Source organism: Anopheles marshallii, chromosome 2, assembly GCF_943734725.1.
Source record: "Anopheles marshallii chromosome 2, idAnoMarsDA_429_01, whole genome shotgun sequence".
Lineage (NCBI taxonomy): Eukaryota > Metazoa > Arthropoda > Insecta > Diptera > Culicidae > Anopheles > Anopheles marshallii.
This window is the reverse complement of record NC_071326.1, coordinates 7,070,001-7,092,130: the sequence shown is the minus strand read 5'-3', so window position 1 is coordinate 7,092,130 and position 22,130 is coordinate 7,070,001. Positions and strand designations below refer to the sequence as shown.

General features: G+C 42.6%; 2 protein-coding genes and 1 pseudogene across 7 annotated transcripts in view; 1 reads left to right on the top strand and 2 right to left on the bottom strand.

Moving 5' to 3' along the window:
- Nucleotides 1-797: 797 nt before the first annotated feature.
- Nucleotides 798-22,130, top strand: part of LOC128715356 (casein kinase I) — a 36,683-nt gene continuing 15,350 nt past the window's right edge. For 3 of the 6 annotated variants that reach the window (XM_053810267.1, XM_053810258.1, XM_053810275.1), the window contains exons 1-3: nt 813-924; nt 9,348-9,458; nt 14,639-14,790. In XM_053810267.1, the coding sequence (XP_053666242.1) occupies nt 813-924; nt 9,348-9,458; nt 14,639-14,790 (375 nt within the window). Of the gene's footprint in view, nt 925-9,347; nt 9,459-11,141; nt 11,312-14,638; nt 14,791-22,130 lie in introns of all 6 variants that reach the window. The other 3 variants (XM_053810242.1, XM_053810283.1, XM_053810250.1) reach the window with 3 other exon arrangements.
- On the bottom strand, nt 1,028-2,263 carry LOC128715398 (uncharacterized). Its single transcript, XM_053810294.1, has 2 exons — nt 2,216-2,263; nt 1,028-2,152 (listed from the first exon to the last, which is right to left on the bottom strand). Exons 1-2 carry the CDS (start codon nt 2,261-2,263, stop codon nt 1,028-1,030), a joined length of 1,173 nt encoding a protein of 390 aa, XP_053666269.1.
- On the bottom strand, nt 2,536-3,854 carry LOC128715408 (uncharacterized; annotated as a pseudogene).

Genomic DNA, 22,130 nt, shown 5'->3' with positions numbered 1-22,130 from the left:
AACTAATTATCGCAACCATGCGTGGGTGTTGTGTGATGGAATGTGCGCTTTAGCTGGATTTACTTCGATGACCTCTCCCCGAGGCGGGAGAAGCGAGGACCCAGTGTTTATTAGGCATGGGCTATTGTGAATTTTTATTTGAACTAGGGAATGGTCTGTTGTGCCTAGTTGGTCAAGCCATTTGACACAATGCCTGAACATTTTGATTTTATCTGCGTACGGGAGATTGATACGGGTGGGATTTTGGACCGGTCCTGTCGTGTAAAGACCGGTGTCGCTACCAAATACACCACGCAGTCGCTGCAAGCTTAGATTTGTTTATTTTATTCATCGGTTTATAATTATTTAGTTATTGATTAATTTTAATAACAGAAGAAATATAACCCCAACGATGGTAAAGAAGTACGATAACAAATAACATGATGGATGGTCTCCTTAACACATTTGCACTTTAACTTTTTTGAAAGCCACACTGTTCTATAGATTTGATTGTTCTTACATTTATTTCATTTCACTGCATTCACATGCACAATAAAGTATGTAAATCTCGCTTTGGTGGAAAAGTTGAAGGTAAATTAGGTAGATCTCCACGTATGTCAAGAGATTCTAAATTTATATAACAGCATGCAACTGATATTCTTTATGCCTTTATGTTTTTATGAAATACTAATGACGAGTCTTGATGCATTCTTTTTCCCCCTCGTGATTTCAATAGCGGTGTTCCCGGTGCTGGAGCATCGAACACAGCCGGCGGAGGAGGCGGAGGAGGTGGCGGTGGAGGCGGTGGCGGCGGTGCACGAGGCGGCAGCAGTATGTATTCGGCACGGCATTCGGTCAGCTCGTCCTCCGGTGTCCTGATGGTGGGCCCAAACTTCCGCGTTGGCAAAAAGATCGGCTGTGGCAACTTCGGAGAACTCAGGCTGGGTAAGTTTGGTACAGCTTCAGCATGGAATCAAGTTCCAACATCAGTAGCCTTCATTGACAGGATTGGTTTTTAAAGTTAGGGATTTATTCAAGAGCTTCGAGTTTACGAGAATATTTGACACAACACAATCTTCGTACTGATCTGGGCGGTTGTCATGCCGATCTCGAGCGCAACCTCAGCAGCACATGCCCCTATGTCAGCCTCCAGTCCGGAGATGGAAGCGTACAGCTTTGTGCCATCGATTGCTAGCGAAACTGGCAAGAAGAGAAGCGGTTGTGGAAAGGAGACAATCGTACGCACGTAACACTGACGGCGTAGTGTGTTCTGTTGGGATGTCGACAGGTTGTTGGTACTGTTAAAGTTGGCTCCATTGCAGGCAGTTAGATTGGCCAGAAATTCGGAGGCACCTTTATCCGCAGCGACAATGTCTTCACCGATGTTTCCCGCCAGTGCCTTCAGATCCTGCCACTTGCGATTGACGCAGTTGTAACCTTTGTCCACGACGGATCTAACCACGTTCGTTGGGTTCAAATTGTTACCGATACACCGTTGAACAGCTGTGGAGGAACCGTTGAAATTGGCGATGAGCTCTTCAAAACCTTGCCCAGTTTGGTTCACAAGACTGTTGAGTCCGTTCCGTACGACCGCACCGCCGTATTCGAGCGTTCGGTTTAGCCGTTCAAAACTTTGTTCGAGAAAAAGTTGACCGAATGAGTTCCGATAGCCGGATGATAGCGTTCGAACGATGTTGTCCATGAAATCGAGTGGTAATGTTTCAAACCCGGTCACTAGCGACTGGAAAGCATTGGTGTAATTCTCCGGTATCGTTGGCAAAAACGGGACAGAAGAGGGTTGCGTCGTGTTGAAGATCGGCTGAGGATTGGGTAGTGATCCAATGTTTAGTGAAACATTGGAAAGGTTGTCCGGCAATGGGATGACCTGGTTGTTGATCGCAATGTATGACCCGTTCGGGGTGTTCGGACCAAGAATCGAGGGAATGCTCCAGATATCGCGACGACGTCTGGCGACATTGACGGTCACTCCGTCCACGCGGGTACCGTAGTCGTCCAAGGCGGTATCGGTGTTGATACGATTTCCCAACGCTATCGTCACGTTGGAACGTTGCTCTGGTACAGAAGCGGACGATACTGACCCACCGGATAATGTCGGTTGTGATGGCCGCGTATAAAAGAACAGTGGACTGCACTCTTGTTGTGGTGAGATTACCTGAGGAAGTTAGAAGAATTGTGATGACTTCCTTAATGAAAGTGATAGAAGAAGGTCCTGTACCACTAAAACAAATATTGTAAACAGCAGCACCCGAGTCAATTCACCCATTTTTGGTCACGTTTCAATGGAAACTGATCACCTTGTGAGGTGCAGTCTGGTTTTATATCCAAAAGGTAGAAGTTGTTTAAACTGTGGCAGCTGTTCAAATATTAGTTCCAAGCCATAGAGAGCGAATGTGCTTTTATCGTACGGTGGAGGTCAATTTTAAAAGAGCAGATACCGAGACAAGGATGCAAATTTATTGTTTATTCGATGTTATCATGATGTGTTGATTCACATCCACAAGACTGTTATCATGCTCATTACTTTCCATAAAACACCTAGGATCCGTCCGTCTGTTGATTAGCATACTGTTGATTTTGCTGTTTGGAAACACGTTGTTGACATTCTGAAATAATGACAGATATATCGTCCAGACTTTCTTTCGCTTGCTCCACCAGGTCGCCGGCACACTGTAACATGTCCGCCTTTGCTGTACCGAACTCGTTGTTCGCTTCCAACGTCAGTTGTTGAGCGGTGTACGGTATGAGTAAGGTTTTGCGATATACCTCGTGCAGTATCTGGAAGGAAACAGTCGAACCGAGAGTTAGTGGAAAATGCAGTCCAGTAGTGGACAAATCCTTACCTTTGAAATGCATGCGAGTTGGTAATCGTTGTCCGACAATATGCTATCGGTTCCGTTCTCCAAACAGCGTGTGATCTCTGTTCTGAGATACACTTCATCCCATTCTATCAGCATTCGACTCATATTCCGAGCTGCCTCCTGCTGAGCCTTCCTTACTCGGTCGAGACGATCCGCGATGCAGTCACGGTTACCTTGGAACACCTTCTTTGCAGTTGCATCTACCTCGTCTTGCCCTTGAGCGCATCTTAAAACTGCCCAGTCTAGTGTCAGTAACCTTTGATTGAGCTCGATGCCGAAAGCGATCCTAATACGATCGAGCATCGCCGTAACATCTTCAGCATACGCTTCTAGGTCGGCAAGCCGGCTGCTAAGCCCACCTAACCTGTCCCGCAAACTGTCATTTGCCGCACGGTAGTATGCGTTCAGAATGGTTTCTATCCACACATCGGGCGAGAATGTTCCGGCTGATATGGTTCTAATTTCGTCGATAGCTTGTTCTTGGAGGGTGGAGAAGACATGATCAAACTTCAAAGGGAGCTCACGAGCGTAGTTAACTTCCACGTTCGAAATATTCGTCCCACCGTCCGTACCGATTGTGTCGGCGTTTTCTCGATTACCGAGCGATATGTCTAATCCATTGGCGGACTGGCTGACGATGGGCGAAACGGAGACGGATGTAGATGTAGTGGACGTTGTCGTCTGAAGAGCCGTTAATACTCCAGTCACGGGCCACAGAAACCACCAACCGAAGGCGACTGAATGTCTTGGATACTAGCAGAGAGGGAGTAAGGTAACGTTAGGCTTTAGGATATTAGCGGTACATAAATGTGCCATTACTTACTTGAAGCAAAATTACCAGCATCACCAGCTGAGATGCACTCAAAGATGTCATCCTGTCCTGCTGGGCGATTAAATGTACTCGCTGAACGGTTTCTCCGACGTAACTCTGAGTGTTGAGCTGCTCGACATAAGCGATGGTTTAAATAGTTCTTCATCTACAGGCCTGGAGAGCATACTTTTGTTGAACCCTTATGTTAACACGGTTTCTGTCATCTTAGCGCATAGGAAACGTTGCTTGCACAAGTGCCTCGTGTAGAAACTCGCCGGTCACCGTGTTTACCGTGCTTCTATGCTGCCACACTCGGTCATGGTCGCGAGTTGCAGTAGTGTACAGGGGGAGATACCTACCGTTGAAGGTCAAACTGCTACTAACCGCACATATGGCCGGTAGTGGCTTCCTCGCACTTGGTGCAACATGATTTGCGTTCATCTCCTAGCTGCTTATTGATTCTGTCGGCTTCGGGCAAACTGCACTCTACCGACCGGACAGACGTCAGACGGCGAATGGGACGGAATGCATAATAAGGCTTGTGATACCGACGAGACCCCGTGATGTGTGCGAAACCCTTCATCGCGGAACACCGTGTGTGTACTATGTAGATTATTCTGTTTTGCTGGTTTCGCAGTGTTAACGTAAAGCAATTTCAGCTTTGTTTTATGTTTTGTGTTGTATTTTGTCCATTTTACTTCAGTAAACCCTTATTGTTTAGTTTGTTGTAAGAAAATCAAAATGACAAAAGATTCATATTTGATTTAGATTCCGTTAACACCTCTGTGTCCGTAATCAGTGAACCCCCCTAGCATTGGTGGGTAGGTTTCGATTGGAGCAACCCCTATTCGGTAAATCCTTGCACCCCTAATCGGTCGGAATTGAAGGTTACCCTTGCCCGACTCGGAGTGGCGAACATTACTGACGTTTGAGGTGTGTGAGTTGAAAGTCCCCCCCAACACACCAACCCTTCATCCTTCAAGTGACCTTCTTTTACTTCTTGATCGTGCCCGTCGCTTCCGAGCTCAAATTTTCTTTATAGAAGGTGATGAATTTAAGAAACTCAACCACACACCCGCTAGCAGAGGGGTTGGGCAAGCGGTTGTGAACACCTTTCTCACCTCTTGAGCTTTTGCCTATCGAGACCCGCAAGTGGATATTGTTCTGGGTTTTTGATAAGGATCATGAGCTTTTTTTTTGGTCGACATTTTGTGTTGTTGTTCCTAGTTATGGCTTCCGTTTCTTTGGGGTATTCTGGTGGAGGACGTACGGGTTTTTGCTGAGGTTACAACCATTTTCGGCCACAATCTATTGCGAGTGACGTGATAAGGGTCTATAAACCGCTCTGAACGGTGCTCGTATGCCGATTCGGGTAGCACTGCCATGCTGTCGTTGCTGGACCAGTGTGTTTGGTGAGAATTACTTTCCCCAACTATTTCAATTTCTGGAATGCTCAATTGTTATTAACTTTGAGTTTTACTATCGAAATCAACCACAATTACTAAGCATTGCTACATTTAATTGTGAATATGAATGTGGAAATTCCCGCAGGGCTGCATCGATAGAGAAAAGTTTTGTGGATAAACTATATCTGCTTCTGTTTTTTTTTTACAATGTGGCACGTTGGGTGTTATAATACGTGGTGACTATTTAGTTTTCAAACCTCCTCCTGCTCGCCAACCATTTGCTGCCATGCACACAGCAACGGTTTGTCCTCCACCGATCGATCGTGCCATTTGGTCGGGAATCCCACAAGACGAAAAGGGACAATTCCATTCTCATAAACTATGAGAAGGGATCGCTGCCAGCGGTAAAACCGGGATATATTTCGTGATACCGACGGGGTTTTTTTTCTTCTCCGGTGGCTGAGGGTTCCGTGTGGTAGATGCTCTTAGCTGATGTAATCCCATCGCAATCAAATGGAAGCGTTATTTTACCCCAGCACAAGAGACTAAAGGACATTCTAGTTTTTTTTTGCCATTCTGCTTCGGTGTCCTGCACCAGGCGCTGTGTGAACGGTCTCACTGGCGGCTGCACAATGGCTCAGTAGGAACAGCTTAGTGGGCATTTTAAGTTGAACAAAGTCATATTTTTCCGCAACAGATTTAAAGTTACACAACAGAGTTTAGTGACCAACAGAGTAGAAACATACATTACAGACAATATGAGCATGTTGTATAACATTGTTGCAGCAAGTCACGTAGAATTTGATGTCTACCCACTTAAATTCTTTATGCAAATTCAGAAAAAAAACTCCTAACCATAGAACTGTTGAAGCTTATCACACACTCCACATTCTTCAAAGCTTCCGCAATTTAGATTTTTTTGCTGGTTCCTAGTACCACTGTGCCGGGACTGTATTAAAGTGGTTCTGCACATGGATTACAGTAGGGACCGGCATACGGAGGTCTTTGAATGCTCCTCACCTCGAAGTCTTTCATGTAATCGCTTTCCAATTTTATAGCCTTATCTTTTACTCGTTTTTTTTACGCCAACTTTTGGCTGGCTGACTCACTGGAAATTGATAGCAAATTTAGTATAGAAGAAGATGTAAGCTCGTTATTAATTGTCACGTTGTGCAGAGGAAAAAGTGCTCTGCCATGTCTTTGTAGAATAAAAGCAGAGTCAATACGAATATAGCCGGGTGTAGATGTCCTCGAGGACGGAAATGGTTCAATAAGGAAAGCGAAAGTTGCGAGCAAAACGTTACAATTTGTAATGGGTAACAACAAGAATGTTCCCCAAAATGCAACATATGTCGCGTTCCGGCCGATCGATTGCCGAATAATACATCCAAGAACAGCACAGAAACGTACCCAATAATGGCCAATAGAGAAGCTTTCGCTTCCCTGTTCCACGCCCTTAACGGTGGTGGAAAATCGAGCGTGGAATTTTCTCATTAGAATAAAAGCATCATTCGGTCCTTCTTCCGGCAAGGAGCGCTTTTAAAAACTACGTACGGTTTTCACGTCTCTTTCACTTCTGCCACCCACATCGTGGTGGTTTGGGGTAGTGTGTAACGACGCCACGAAAAAGAACTGCTGATTTGCATTTATAATCGATGGAAATGGGCTTTCGCGGGCCCTCGGAATTTATTGGGTCGCTGTTTTCCGCTAGAGAAAAGCACTCCCACACACACACACAGCACACTATATCTGAGAGGTCCTCTGGATGGGGAATATAAGAAGGAGGTTTCGGGAAACGGGCTGAAACGAATCGTGTAAGTACACGCGCCGTTTTTCGCATCAAGACCGATGAACACAGTTTGCCGGGTGACGGAACAAGTAACTTAGACTTACGGCTTCAAGGTTTTGGGCAGAGCTTTCGGATCTAGTCGGAAGATGTAAATACGGTTAGCATGGGTGAGTCATGCAGACACAGGGCATTGGCTAGTTGTGGTCGCCCGGAGAGTGAGCCTACCAAATCACACAGCGTAAACTTTTGGACCGTAATTGTTGTGGGTTCAGTTTTGCTTCCCTTCTTCGAATCGTTTGAAGGTGAGTTTGAAGGTCGTGTGCCCGCTGAGTAGGTCGGGCAAGTCTCCTAAGCCTAAACACAGTCTCACACCGTTGGATATCGTGTTGGGAGTGGATTAAAGCGGAAACTGTTGCTCATTGATGGTGCTCTGATAGTTGGTGTACGAGCAATTGGCGGATGGTAAGAGGAGTCACCGGTTGTAACTGTTGTACCTTTGTGTTATCAACGCATTACAGAGCCATGTTGTACAAAACTGTAGGCAAACCTTGGCAATTGCTGTTATTCACGCACTCCAGAGCTGTTGGTGGTCTGGTGGTTTGATGAAATCTCTAAAATCTCCGGTTTTTCTTCTTCTTGGTGTGAACGGCCTTATTTGGGTCAAGCCTGGGCTGCTATTAAATGATTTATACTAGATTATTTCTTGCCGTACAGGCTGAAGAACTGACAGGCTTACGGGGAAGGGGAGCTGGTCTAGAAATGATTCTCCTCTACTCTTTGGAGCTGTACACCAAGCGTCGATTCACTAGCGAACCATATGTTCGTCCGTATCCCCCACGCATTCCAACATTCAGCGTAAAACTTTTGCTATAAAGTTGCAGTTCATTCGCATTGCTTTTGCATAATAAAACCCGGATGCGTGTGGTTTATGTTTCATCCTTCCCATTACAATGCGAAAAAGCCCAACAAAACCCGGCAAAGCTTCAGTGCGCTGTGCGAAATAGCTAACCTAATTTTGTGCCAGCAGCAACGGCGAGAACAACCGGTGCGGTGTGAAAGATGATGATATATGCATTACTCCGTAGTTGAAGGGCTTTCTTCAGGGCTGATGATAAATTCTGTACTACGCCCTGTGCCCCTTGCGCCGCCATCTCTCACTGCAGTTGAGAACCGGATGTGAAAGGCAATACACCATCGCCGTGGATGTGTTGCCGCACAACAGTGTGTGTCGCTGTGTCCAGCAGTTGCCATTTTCCATATTTACCGTTTTAAGGTCTCACAGCTCTTCTACCATTCCAAATCGTGTGGAACCGGTGAAGTTTGCGAAGGGCGTGCGTGGCGAGCTGGTCGCCGAAGAGTGGCTAGTCCACTCCGATCACACATCGCACGCTCATTGTGTTTGTGGCAGACCGGTGTGGGTTGAACTTTGTGGAGATGTGTTTGTGAATAATTGCACATATCTTTGGGGGGGAAATGCAGCGCTTTCGGCGCATTGAAAACGTTTTACAAAGGTATGCAAAACTGAATCTCACCCATCTAGACTTGAGGGCGAGAAACTTGAATACTGTGTTGTGTGGTACTTTGTGGTGCATTCCGTATGTTGTATCAAGTTTGTTTGAAACTTAATTTTCTAACTGTAATTGGAGATGACCAGTTGTGCTGGAATAGCATGTAGAACCTTCTACACGGAAAGGCTTCTTTGAGGTATCTGCTCGGAAAATTCTCTCAATATGACACTTTGGTTGTAAAAATCGTCTCGTAATCGTAAGAGCTCTATTATTGGCCCAATCTACGAACCTGACGAGCCGGCCCGGTGGCATGATGGTAGTGGCACCGGTCTTCACACGGAATGGACCGGATCAAAATCCCATCCGGACCAAACCTCCGTTCGTAGTACTGACTGCCTAGCTACGGGTAAATAAAGTCACAGAAAGCCAGAAATGGCAGGCCTCTATACCTCTTGATGTTGTTGTGCCGATAAAGAAGAGGAAGAAACCTAACGAACTCCACGAATCCCCAACTCTGTAGTAACGCCTGTACCACATTACATATTGGGCAAAATTCTAATAGACACTCAATATTATATGGCTTCTTCATCAGTATGTGCTTGATTTGATCATGCTGATTAGCGTGCTTCAACGAAACATACACGAATACGTAGACGAGACCCTCTGTTTCAGGTTATTCTAACAATCAAGCATTACATCAGATCCAAGAATCATATTCATTGTTCACTTCTTCACGTTGACCGTCACGCAAGTTTCGTAAATTCGCTCAAGAAGTGTGTACTGTGCGAATTATTGTGTGCGAATACAATGCAAATTAGCATAAATCACCATTCGAGATTTGATGAGCCAGATTTGCCATGATGGTTAGGGTCATTTACGATTATAAGCCTCTCTCTCTCTCTCTTTTATCACCCTGAAGGACTTTCTCACTAATATTGTTTTGTGTGCACTTCTTTTTGTTTGTTTCTCTTGCAGGGAAAAACCTATACAACAATGAACACGTAGCAATAAAAATGGAGTCAATGAAATCAAAAGCACCACAATTACACTTAGAGTATAGGTTTTACAAATTACTAGGGGCACACGGTAAGTACTTTTTTTTCTTCTTTTACATTTACATTTATCACCTGTTGTTCAAGTGTCTCTTCGCTTGGAGCAAACCAAAAAGTCGGACATTTTCTGTTACTATCCTCAAACAACCCGTTATGTTTATGCTGCCTGCGGTTCCCACTGTTTTATCGACATGAGCTTAATATTCTGCCCGATTTTCCAACTTTTTTCTTTTCTACTTCAATTTTGCTCTTCGTTTTATGATTATTTATTTGGATGAAAATAGTTTTTAATTGAAAAGTTATTTTTTTATAATACCTATAGACATCCTTTTTTATTCAAAAGTTAAATATTTAGTTTATATTTTCACATATTACAAAACGAAAAAGCAAATCAGGCATTTCCTTATTATATTAAATAAATTATTCCTTTCCCTAGTCCGCAAACTTTGCTGTCGCTTTTTGCTGTCGTTTACAGTGTTTTTCATTTTTTATTGTGTTTTCGAATAATACGTTAACTTAAGCAAAAGCATTATTTTACACGCAGCTTTGCAGCTTATCGGGGGAAAAAATGTATGGCTCATTACAACGTTACAAGGGTATTAATTATGTTGATCGATAAAAAACCCTCTCATTTATTTGCCGATCAAACAGTAACGAACGTAATGAGGCATACTTTTTTCTTCGATCCAAGCCGTCTGTGTGTGGTAGCGCGTGTTCGGTTTATCTTTTAGTTTACAATGATAACCCTTTTAGATTTGGGTTTCAAATTAGACTACGATGGGCTTTGTCAGGCAGAAAGAGGATGAAAATATGGAGAGAAAGACTGCAAAGTCTGATGTGTTTTTGGTGATGTTCGTGTACGGTGCCTTATGTTCCCTCCCCAATATTTCTCCCCGCTGTTAGTTTATACTGTTTAGGGACATCCTGTGCAAGCTTTCTTCTAGTACTCTTGTCTCTTCATGCCTTTATCTATAAACAAACCTTTTTTACGATTCCACTTTACATAAACCTTCTTTTCTGTTTAACTTTCTTGCTCATCGCTCCGATATTTGAAGAATCCAACTTTTTTTTTCTGTTCAGCAAATTAATTTTCTAAATTAAATTAAAAGTCAAGGGAAATTCAATGGATTCGCTATAAATGTTCCCATTATTTTTTTTTTCAACGTACGTATTTCCTTCTCGATCACTCCTTAATTTAAACAGGACCACAAGTCCCTGTTGGGCTTCACATCTTCATCAACATTTTGCATCTTTCTCTTCTTTCATCCCTCTGTATTGCTGATCCTGTTTGTTTGTTGTTGCATTTACTTGATTATCCATTCTGCTGCCTGAAAAAACAAATCAAATGCTCAGCACATTCGTTGTTTCTGCATGTGAACTGTGCGTTTTTATGATTGGTTTTTGTGAAATGTGTAAAATATATACCGTTAAATTTCATCATATCCTTCTCAATCTTACAATATTAAATGATCTCATATGTTTTATTTACTATCCTTACCAAAAAACACCTGTTGAACTATGCTGTAAACTTCTTTCTAGTGTTTTCTATTTCACTGATTGTTTGATTTCTCTGCCTATTTACATTCCCGATTCGTTTGTGCGTGCGTGCGTCCGCGATATCTTCATCCATCCATCTTGCCTTGGTCCCCTCTCCTCATCCCGTGTGCCCCACTGCATATACGAACACACGCACTCGCATTGCGCACACCGGTAACAGATACCCAGTCCCCACCGGAAGGGATCCCGAGGGTGTATCATCTCGGTACGTGCGGCGGCCGGTATAATGCAATGGTACTGGAACTGTTGGGACCATCGTTAGAAGATCTTTTTACGTTATGTGGAAGGAAGTTTTCCTTGAAGACTGTACTGATGATTGCTAAGCAGCTAGTAAGTGTCGAATCTCGTTTATACCCCGGTGTCGGTGTGTTGGACCCAAACACGCGTCTGTCACGTTTCGCCGTTCGTTGGTGTTTAAAATTTGTTTTCCATCCATCCTTTACCTTCAATCCTTTCTTCCTCCATTCACCCCATAAACGCCCCCCCCACCTCCCCCCCTCAAATCGTCCCCCAGTGCGTAAATAATAGAAGCAGTAATCGAATGCCTGATCGCGTCCTGAGGGTGCTCTCTCCCTCTCTATTTGGATCTGAACATTGAGTTTACATCTTACCTATCTTTGTTTTTTCATTTCTTATAATCATTTTGCTTTAAAAAAAAAAACACGATCATTTCTCATTCGCGACAAGTACTCCGAACGCGACGGAGACGCTCTCAATAATTTCAGCGCTTGCCTAGCGCGCAATTGCTTATCATTGCTAGCAACACCCTACCTCATATTCATCCATAACTGCTAGCTTTTAGTGCTGTATTTTGACAATAAAAACGAACGAAGGGAAATATATAATAGATCGACTAGACGTTATAGAAAGAGACCCGTATGACCACAGGTGGTGACTATTTGCGACTACCAGAACTGTTTAAAATCCTTAAAGAAAACGCCATATAACGCGCTACTAGATTGAAATTGTTACTTTCTAATGAGAATCGCTTCAAACGCAACTCAGACACCACCCTCTGTTTTATGCTCAGAGTGCTGTTGTGCTGTTTGTGTTACTGGCTTGTTTGACTGTTTTGTTAAATTTGTACATAATAGTTATTGGACAAAATCGTGATTATTATTGAAACTTTATCTCTATAATTTTGATTGTGTTATGTGGCGACTTTTAACAAATCATTTGTAACCTTTATTGATTTTCTTTTCATTGTGAGAGCTTTTCTTACAATAGTTTTGTGTGTTTTTTGTGTTGTGTTGTTTAATATATTGAATAATTCTTTTTCCATTTTTGTTTTGGTTTTTGGTGTTTTGTTACTGTAATAGTTTTCTTTTGTTTTTCTTTCGTTTGCTTCATGCAAAATTAAAGCTTAAAGTTAGTTTTTTTTGTGTATGTTTTTTTTAATTGAAGAAAAGCTTGAAACTGCTTTGATCTTTTAATTACATGATGTTGCAAAGAGACTTTTTTTACATTATGTTTTATACTTTTGTTATTCTAAACGAGTATTTGGGCAGGTATTAAATTAAATCTTTCTCTTCATGATTGGTATATGTGCGTGTGTGTGTGCGTGTGTGTTTATTTTGTTTGTTTGTAATGTTAGTACCATCGCAATCGGAACAATGTTGCCTCTTATCAAAACAAAAAAATATCCTTCTCGTACATAATGTTTGACAGCATGTGTAACCAAAACAGCTCGGAACGATTTTACCTATCGCATTCGGTGCAGTTCCATTTGCAACAGAACATCATTACCGGTCACGTCCGAACGACTTGATCATGTATTTCACAACTATCCATCCTACACCACCCGTGTACAATAACGAATGCTCCTCCGGACTATGATTGTCGTCCAATTCGCGTGCGTAGTAGTATGCTGTATGGATCGTACACGTAACAAATCAGTGAGAAAGCGAAGTAGTAGTAATTAACCATATGAGTCATTCACATTCACATTCTTTCGTCTATCTTTTTTGTTTTCTTCTTATGTTTCCAATCATGGCCCTCCCGCCAGTTTGCTAAAACTCTGATTCCAAATTCATCGTAAATCGGTATGAACGTTTCATCTTCGGGTTCGGGGTTTTTTTTTCTATTTGTTGTTGTTTCCTCCTTCGCGGTAGAGGATGCAGTTGTTTAGCAGTAGTTGTGTTGTGTTTTATCAATGGAAAATGAATGAAACTTCACAGCAACTGTTTGGCTGCCTCTATGCTCGTTGTCCTTTAGAAACACAAACGATTATTGTGCATGCATCTAATGATGCAATCTACAGTAGATGACCATTTCCATCAGTTCTAATAGAATGCACTTCTAATACGCTTGACTAAAAGCATAGTATTGTTGTTTTTTTTTTATTAAAAAGATTTTATTCTCCTTGTGAACAATTTCCAAGGACATCCTTCTTAAAGAAAACAAACATTAGCAATTTCTTTCCTTTGCAAACCTGTGCTAGTGTTGTAAATCACATGTTTCGTTCACCTTTTTCGTCGTGAGTGCGGTTCTTCACACGATTGATGAGCATGTAGTGGAACACATTCCTTCCCATAACGCAAAATAATACTTCCACTAACTGGCATCACGAAACTATGACCGGAGCAATGGAACGGATTGCTTTGCCAAAACTAGTTGCTCAAGTACTACGTTCTGCCATAGAACAGTGCGACAAAACGTTGGTCCCTTCACGTTATCTCTGTACGAAGTTAATTGCAACAGTCTTGATCCGAGAGTATAAGTACATATTTTAACACTTTGTTGGCACGTTTATAATTCACTTTGCGTACTTTTTTGCTGATTGTTGTTCCACCTTCACTACCATTCCTTTTAAAGGTTATTGTTTTGCGTTACCAAAATTGCAATTGTTAAAACAGAGATTCCGTAATATGCGCCTACGAGGTCCATTGTGTCGTTTTTGTTGTAAGAAGTGTATATTTTCATCCCTTTTTCTGCCTGCGGCCCTGAATTGATTGATACGAAATTTAATATAAATTTGTCTAGAACAGTAGCGCTGGGTTAGCGGATCAATTCTAATGTTTAATTTATTTTTGTTCTTTTTCGTTTTGTTTTTATTTTTCTTTCTCTTTTTCTAATCTCTTGTTTCCCTCTTTCTCTCTCTCTCTCTATGTCTCTCTATCTTTGCTGTGTGCCCTTTACTTTTACACCCACTCTCTTTGTGTACTACTTTCTATCAATTGTTGTTCGTTGTACAACTCTCTATGCTTTCTGCATACCAACACTGATGCACACTTTTTTGTGCATTTTGATCGGTTTTGTTTATGATGCACACATGTCTATTCTATAATTCAACCCCCAACCCCGGAATTACTTCCCAAAAATGAAATCTAACATAATAATTGTTGTATTTTGTTCTTTTTTTTCTTGTTTTCTGTAAAATAATTCTACAATAAAATAATGTGATTTGTTAAATTTCGAAAACCACATTTATCGTTAATGCTCTTTCTCTCTCTCTCTCTCTATCCGTTCTGTTTGCTTTGCGCATTCGCGTGCATTTTTCTTTCTCCTTTCTTTCTCTTTCTCCTATCTGCGTCCAACTGTGTTAACTCTCTGCATCAACGCGCGTTTGTTGCGTGCGCGTACGACTCTGCAATTCCGTACTGGTTTTGCTGCTGCAACCGCGGGGGCGGCTCAACCGACCAAACTCTCCCTCGATAGCGGAAGGAATACCGGAGGTTTACTACTTCGGGCCCTGCGGCAAATACAATGCACTAGTTATGGAATTGCTCGGCCCATCGCTCGAAGATCTGTTCGATTTGTGCGGCCGGCGATTCTCGCTGAAGACAGTACTGATGATAGCAATACAATTAGTAAGTAACATCCACACAAAAAAAAAAACAAACCAAAACCCCTCAGCTCTCTCCCCGCGCAACGATGGTCGGTCAGTACTTGCAAGCATACATTACTTCTTGAGAGAGAGTCATTTTTTGGTCTCACGTCCACCGTTGCTAGTGTGAAGTGTTGCAAGAGAATACTTTCGGACTGAAGTTCGCACACAAAATAGTAGCATTTCGTACCTACTGGTTCATGTTTTAGAATTTCTCACCCTCACAAAACACTAAACACAGGAAAATATGTTTCAATGCTGTTCACATATTTTCCGATGCGATGCTCTAAATACTGATGATTTGGTCTTGTTTACCTTGCTATTTGCAATTAGTATGAATATTCTATTCTTTCATATCAACAGCCACGCATAAATCTTCGTTTATGTTGGTAATCAAAAAGGAACTGTATAATGTGTATGTGTGTGCGTGTATGTGCGTGTTTTGGTTTTCTTTTTAATGCATTGTTTTTATTTTTATCTCTATCTGTAATTTAACATAATGTACATTATTTTAAAATTTGTTTTTTTTTGACACTCTACTTTCACCTTTACTATTACTTCTACTACTACTGCCACGAGCACTGCTGTTACTTACTGCTACTTCGCTTATCAATCGATTTATGGAATGATGACAATACAGACTAACGATGATAAACTTGGTGTGGATGCATGAATCTTTTGCCGAATATTACCGGTGCCGCATATGGAGTCAAATCCATAACATTCCACCACCCAAAGTCGACTCCGTAAGCTAATCCGGAGTCGATCACAGGGTGGGAATATGGAGTGGCATCAGTTGTTTTTGATCTGACCATGAGCAGCATTGTAGGTTCAACGTTTCTTCGGGTCGGCTTTCAAGAGCGGTGACAAGGCTGCCGTAGGCAGGTTGGTGACAAGTTTGGTTGTCTTCAACGGATAACCCAATGAGAGCAGGCGCCTTACCATCTCTAGTGATATCAGGCTCCTCCGGCTTCTCATTTTTTGACGGCGAAATAGGAATCCAATTTTGAATAATTCCTTCGAATTTGATTCAGCACTTTTGATTTTTGATAACATTTATAATGATTTTTGATAACATTTTCTTTGTAAAAGCAACTTAAAATGTTGGTTTCATGCAAGCAAAAACGAAATTGAGTCTATGTTTTTCAAGCATAAACAATAGTTAATTGTATAGCATTGTCCCAATTCTACATTCGCGTACTGATTCTAAGCTGATCTCCAATATCCGTATTGTGGTGTGTTTTGGGTACCATCTGTGCAGAGGATAGCATCCGCTAGGATATAATAGGATAGGGTATTTTTAAACATCCCCCAATTTCCCAAAAGAGAGAACGAAGTATGTATTCCGAAGGCACGTTGTGTGACCAGTATGTTGCAGTATCGTACGACGTGTTAAGGTAGTTATCCTGTGACTAGGAAACAAGCAATCCCCAAAGTAACTTTGTTTTTTCGGAAGCGAATGCCTAGTCCATCATCTACGTATCTACCTTGCACTCCTAACGTCTGGGAATTGGATCTAATTGGTATTTGTTTTGTGCTTCAACTCTCGTACCTCCACAAGAAAACTCATCATCTATCACACCAAAAGAGATTCCCTGTTCTCGCTGAGATCCACCGAATTGGATCCATCCAGCAATTTTTCAATTTAAAATTGAATCACTTGCCACCGGCTTTACGCGCGTGTCGGCCATGTGTGACGAGAGCACAAGTCACAACTGTTATCCTTCTCGCAACAACGTACTCCTCCGTCATCGCCCAGCAGCATAAATAAATTCAATGCTGCTAAAGGTCAAACGCTAACCACGACTGCCGACTTAGCCGACATTCATACGCTACACGGTACGCTAAATCAAAAGTTCTAGCGAAAGTACGCACTCCCTTAATCCAATTACTTGGAGAATAAATTGCGCCGTGCGCACTCGTCAGCGTCCCGTGTGGCTTCTTGCATTTTATTTTAAACTACAAAACATTGTGGATCGTGTATGCTTCCCTCCCTCCCTCAGCATATAATGATGCGGTACTGAGGACTGCTAGCTGCCTTCCATCATCGCTAGCATGCGTGGAGTTTAGGTGGGAGCGAATCTGGAAATGGTTTTATTTAAAGTTGGCTGTAATGCGCGTATCTGCTTAAACCACCTCACATCTGCAGTATTTAACCTTGGTTTCTAACTAACGCATTATGATGTCGGTTCGGTTACCTTGCTGTTGCTACTGTCCCGCAGAGGCGCTCGCTATGCTTTTGCAATCTGTCGCCCAAAAATGCTTTGCAAAACTAAAATTTATTGCTTTCGATGTTACATGTTGGCCATTAGGCGGAACTGGTGGCTGAGTTTTATTTTCTTTGGCTTCTGTTCATACGAGACGGGGCAATGAATGGGACGAGATGCGATAATTAGAGTCTTTTGTCTTTTAAAATGAGGCGAAATGTTTTTAATCTGTTCTTCTAATGTTAAATTATATTAAGAGCTTTGAATGCGCTTCTATATGCCAGATGAAATATGTACAACCACAAGTAAAAATATTGTCGAATGATTGCAATATAACAACGGGGCGGCTCGGTGGCATTATGGTAACGGCGCCAGTCTTCACCCGAACGGGACTGGTCCAAAATCCCATCTGGACCAATCCCCACCCATAGCAAGGACTTGACTATCCAGCTTACGTGGTATAAAATAAGTCGATACGGGCTAGGCCGTTCTAACGAAAATAAAAAATAATCTTTAAACATTCACCCTGTTACAGTGCGTAATATAACCTAAAAAACAATCGATCGCTTCTATGGTTTCCTGGAGAAGGAGTGTTCGTGTGAAACAGACTTAGTTTGTAAAGGGTGCTCTTTTTAATTGTAACGAAATCCGCTCACACACAACAAAAACCACAACGGCCATTCGTCAGCAGTTCAAACTCCTGACTTTTGCAGTGGCACTCACTTCAAACTTTTGAAACTTCATCCCACCATCTCAACGTGGCTTGGTCCCGACGGGCAAAGTACACCTTTTGACGCCTGATTCTTCCTTTTCTGCATAATGCTGTTTTCGCTAGTGTTGTACTCGAAAGAAGAAAAAAACGGAACTAGGCACATAACCTGCCCCATTTTTGGGTATCACGGGGGTAGTAGGGCACAGTAACGCACACCTTGTGTATGGTGGAAGCTAAAACGGGTAGCCCGCTGTTTTTGTATCCATGCCTCTCAGCGATGTTGGGGGTTTAAGTGTGGCCCTTGGCCCAGCAGCATTACGGACATAACACTTGCGTTACGGTTTTTCATTTGTTTTTGACACTCACCCAGCCAAGCCGCGTCAGCTATCGATTGCAAAGCTGCATTGCAAATGTTTGAGTAGGAAATATTTATGAAGTCCACACTAATACTGCCGTGCCCGGGTTGCGTTTGGACGAAACACTAGAAAAACTATTGGTGGTGGTGCCTCGCTTCAACTATCTAAGGGTTTGGTTGGGACTCTTTTTTTTAACACTGTTGACTTATTGAGCGCCAAAGGACGAACCTTCCTGCGCCCCCATTTGTGGACATAGCTAGACGTGAACACGGAGAGCCACTCGTTGATGTAAGTGTTTATGCATACAAAATGTTGTTCCCTTCCCTCCGGGAGAGTCCCCCAATGACGTTTCTGTGCCAGCAGCGGGAGGAAATCGCTTTCCAGGTCATAGACATACCGTCGCTGCGGATGCATTTTTGTTTTACATTTTCGTCCTTAATGCAATGGAAAATGTTGCCCTAGGGCACGACGCGCGGGCATAACGTCTGTCCCGGGATAATGGGGCAGCCTTCAGGGGTGCGCAAAGGAGTGGGGGAACACCTTTGACACGTCGTTCTGCTCAATGCAGATGTTGTTTTATGTTGGTTTTTGCTGCCCAGGTTGATTCCAATACCTCGGTGGCATTGCATAGCACAACATAGTTGCCACACGTAGGTTGAGATGTGTGCAAATAAATGGACAAGGTGGAATGTTTAATGTAAGGACACCTAGCCGCATACACCCTCAACATCCTGGTCGATACTAGCAATTGCATCATCATCATCGGCGAGTGGAAAGCCCGGCAAAACCTACCCTTGACTTATTTTTATAGTCCGGAATTGCATTTGCGAGGACAATGCTCACAAAAAGGATAATATTGGATGTGTATGTGGGTGTGTGTTGGGTTGGGTTGAGTTGAAGTGGAATGGTTACGCCTAAGTGAATTGATTTTTCATTGTCAGTGTCATTGGGGTTTTTTTTTTCTTCTTCGTTGTGCTCTAGGTTTGTATAATGTCTGTTTTTTTTTCAATGTTACACTCCGATCGATATTTAGCGTGTGTGCGTGTAGAACTGTTGCTTGTTTTTTGGAAAATGGAATTCATTTCCCAACGGGATTTTACGGCGGTTGTACGGCATAAAATATATCACTTCGATGGCTACACTTATCCACAGCAGGGGTATTATATTATTAAATATTTTCCTTGCTATAAAGTTAATTTATAGCAAACTGGTATTTGTAGTATCTTTTTCACTCATAGTCCCCTTGGCATGAGCACATTTTTTGTTAAATAAATGTTCAATTGTGTTGGGCTTAAAGGCGTAATATTTTCTTCCTGTATAATGAATCAAACTGAACCTTCTGCTGAAATATGCAATCCTATAAGCCCTCTCGATATCCATTTTTGGTTCGGTAGCACTTTCGTTGGGTCATTTTGAAAGCGTTTTCAATTTTAATCAACCAATGCCGGGAAAAAGGTTCAGAGACGGATTGGCCATCCGTCGGTTTCAGCAAAAAGCTTCACCTTCATGTTTGTCTCCTCTTCTTGATACTACTATTGCAAATCACACACACACACACCTTCCCTAGGGGATGTTAACAAAGTGATTTGGATGAAAGTAATATCTCGCAATTTTTCATATTTTTTAGCTCCATTTTTCTTAAGTTGTGAAACTCGTTAGGATTTCTGGAGTTTTTTCCTAATGAAGCTGGAGCTTTATGTAAATGTTGATTGAATTTTCTACTACCAACTCTGTTTAAACTCTTCTTTTCGCTTACGCACAAGCGATCGATTACCCGGTGTGAACGAATGTGACAGTAAACGTCCAACTTGTTACTTAAAGGTGAGCTACTCCCAACAGTGCGTGTATTTTAATGACAAGCACGTAACAGCCAGCACTGTTTGCAGCAAAATGGAGGCGGTGTTGGAACAAGTTGAAAAACAAATCCCTCCGTGTTTGTGCCCGCGTGGGAAGGTAGATTCTCCCATTTCCGTTAATCAACGCCCCCCATATCTCCACCCTCTCATACCAGGTCTGTTTTGTACTGTTTTTATCAGGAGCTCACCAAGCATGGAAAAACAAGCACCTCGCCCCGGATATGTTTTGCATACTTGATATTTTATTATGAACGCGCGCTCCGGAACACGGTTGGGGTTTTCGGCGCGAAGGAAATATTGATTGTAGAAAATGGAGATGATGAGTGTTCCATTTACACCGAACGATGATGGCGGCGGCAGTGACATGGCAATTCTGCTCACGAATTCTTACCCTTCCTTACGCAACTCAACGCTGGCTTGAGCGCAGAAAAGTCGCCCGGCCCAGCCTTCCCTACTAGACGAAGTGGAGGGAAGGACTTATCCACACACCCCCCTCTCCTACACGGTGCGGGAAGCATTAGATTACGGGTTGTGATTATTGTTCATGTGTGTGGTGTGTATGTGTGCTAAATTTAGAACTACAACCATGTGGGTGTGTGTACGACTAGAATCTGTGGCAGACATGTGTGCCGTGCGCGTAGGAGTCGAATACTCCGGTTAAGCATCAGAGGCAGATGGGACTCGCTATCTCTCGCTCAGATTCTCCGTTCTGTCGACGCTTCTTGCCATGTGTACCGTTGGTGGAAAAAATAATCCCCTACAGTAGTAAGCAGCTGCGGCTCCCCTTCGGTGTACTTCCTTGACCTCGCATTTTCGAAACTGACCATAGAGGAATTATGTTAGGTTAGGGGTGGGCTGGGATCGGCTGATCAGTCTGTTATGTCTATTATTGCATCACTTGACGAGAGTTTTCGTGTTGTATTGGATTGAGTTTGTAATCTCTCTAGTAGTTTTACGATTTTTGTTGTTTAAACTTCTCCAATAAACCAATAATGTTTGTTATATATTTACTGCCGCAATTGGTTATTTGATGGTATTTGAGATAATAATGACTAAATAATGTCTGACAAATACTCGCCAAACTGTTTTAATATTCTCCAATTTGATTCCTGGCATCTGAGGATCGCCCTGGTGGTATATTGGTAGCGGCGTCGGTCTTCACACCAAAGGACCGGTTCAAAATCTCATCTGGACCAAATCTCCGTAGCAAGGACTTGACTATTCGGATACGTGGTACAAACAATTCGGGTCAGAAATGGCATACCCAAACCTCTTGAGGTTGTTGTGTGGATAATGAAGAAGAAGAAGACCATTCATCAGCGGCCTTTTCCATTCTCCACCTCTCGGGGGAATTGTTAGAAAGCAGCTACTTGCATAATATAACATTCCAAATCTCCCGCTTTCTCTCCGACGCACACAAAACGGACCACAATTAGCACACAATTAGTACAAGGGACTAACGTTTAATGTCCATCACAGGCTGGCGTCCCCAATAAACACGAGCATTTACCACTCTCCAGGGAGGGCGGGGAGTTTTCCAGTACACTGTGGTGGACCCCTTTATATATACCGTGCTGCTCTCTCATCGTGAGCAAGCAATGGCTAAAAACTGCATTCAAATGGATTATTAAGTCATTGAAAAACATATTGTTGTTGATGATGGTTGTCGCCGTCACCCGTCACCGGGTAGGGGTGTGGGAGGGAGTGTATTATGTTTTGTGTGCCTTTGTGTGTTGTGGCTCAATGGGGGTGGGTCAGCGTGTTTACGAAAACGGAATGTACAGATTAACTGCTGAAATGCAAAGCAGTTTTTAGGGGATGGTATTTGAAAAATGCATTTACCTTAGGGTTGGCACTTTATCCCACCCTTTACACTTGAGTTTGAATAGGAATCTAACCAAAGCCATTTGGTCGCCACGTCAAGAATGTTTTCGTGCGGTTCTATTTCTCCTATAATTGAAATTAAACAGCAAAAAGTTCGTCACGAACTCCACCACGTGTTGTCGTACCGGTACGCTGTGCTAATGATCTCGTTAACCCCGGCTAAACGCTTTCGAGAGAGGATCATTATTGTTTCTTTATGCACACATTACTGTGGGTAGCAATTAATCGTGTCCGGTGCTGCGTTCCTGAAGAGAGCACGAAGATGATGCTTGGCTGGTTTCATCACCCCTTTTTGTGTCCTTCTGATC

What these genes read in the sequence shown, in the direction of transcription:
- LOC128715398 (XM_053810294.1), bottom strand. Translation starts at nt 2,263, where the DNA reads ATGGGTGAATTGACTCGGGTGCTGCTGTTTACAATATTTGTTTTAGTG. An exon ending in TTACAATATTTGTTTTAGTG is followed by an intron (nt 2,153 to 2,215) that starts GTACAGGACCTT and finishes TAACTTCCTCAG; the next exon opens with GTAATCTCACCACAACAAGA.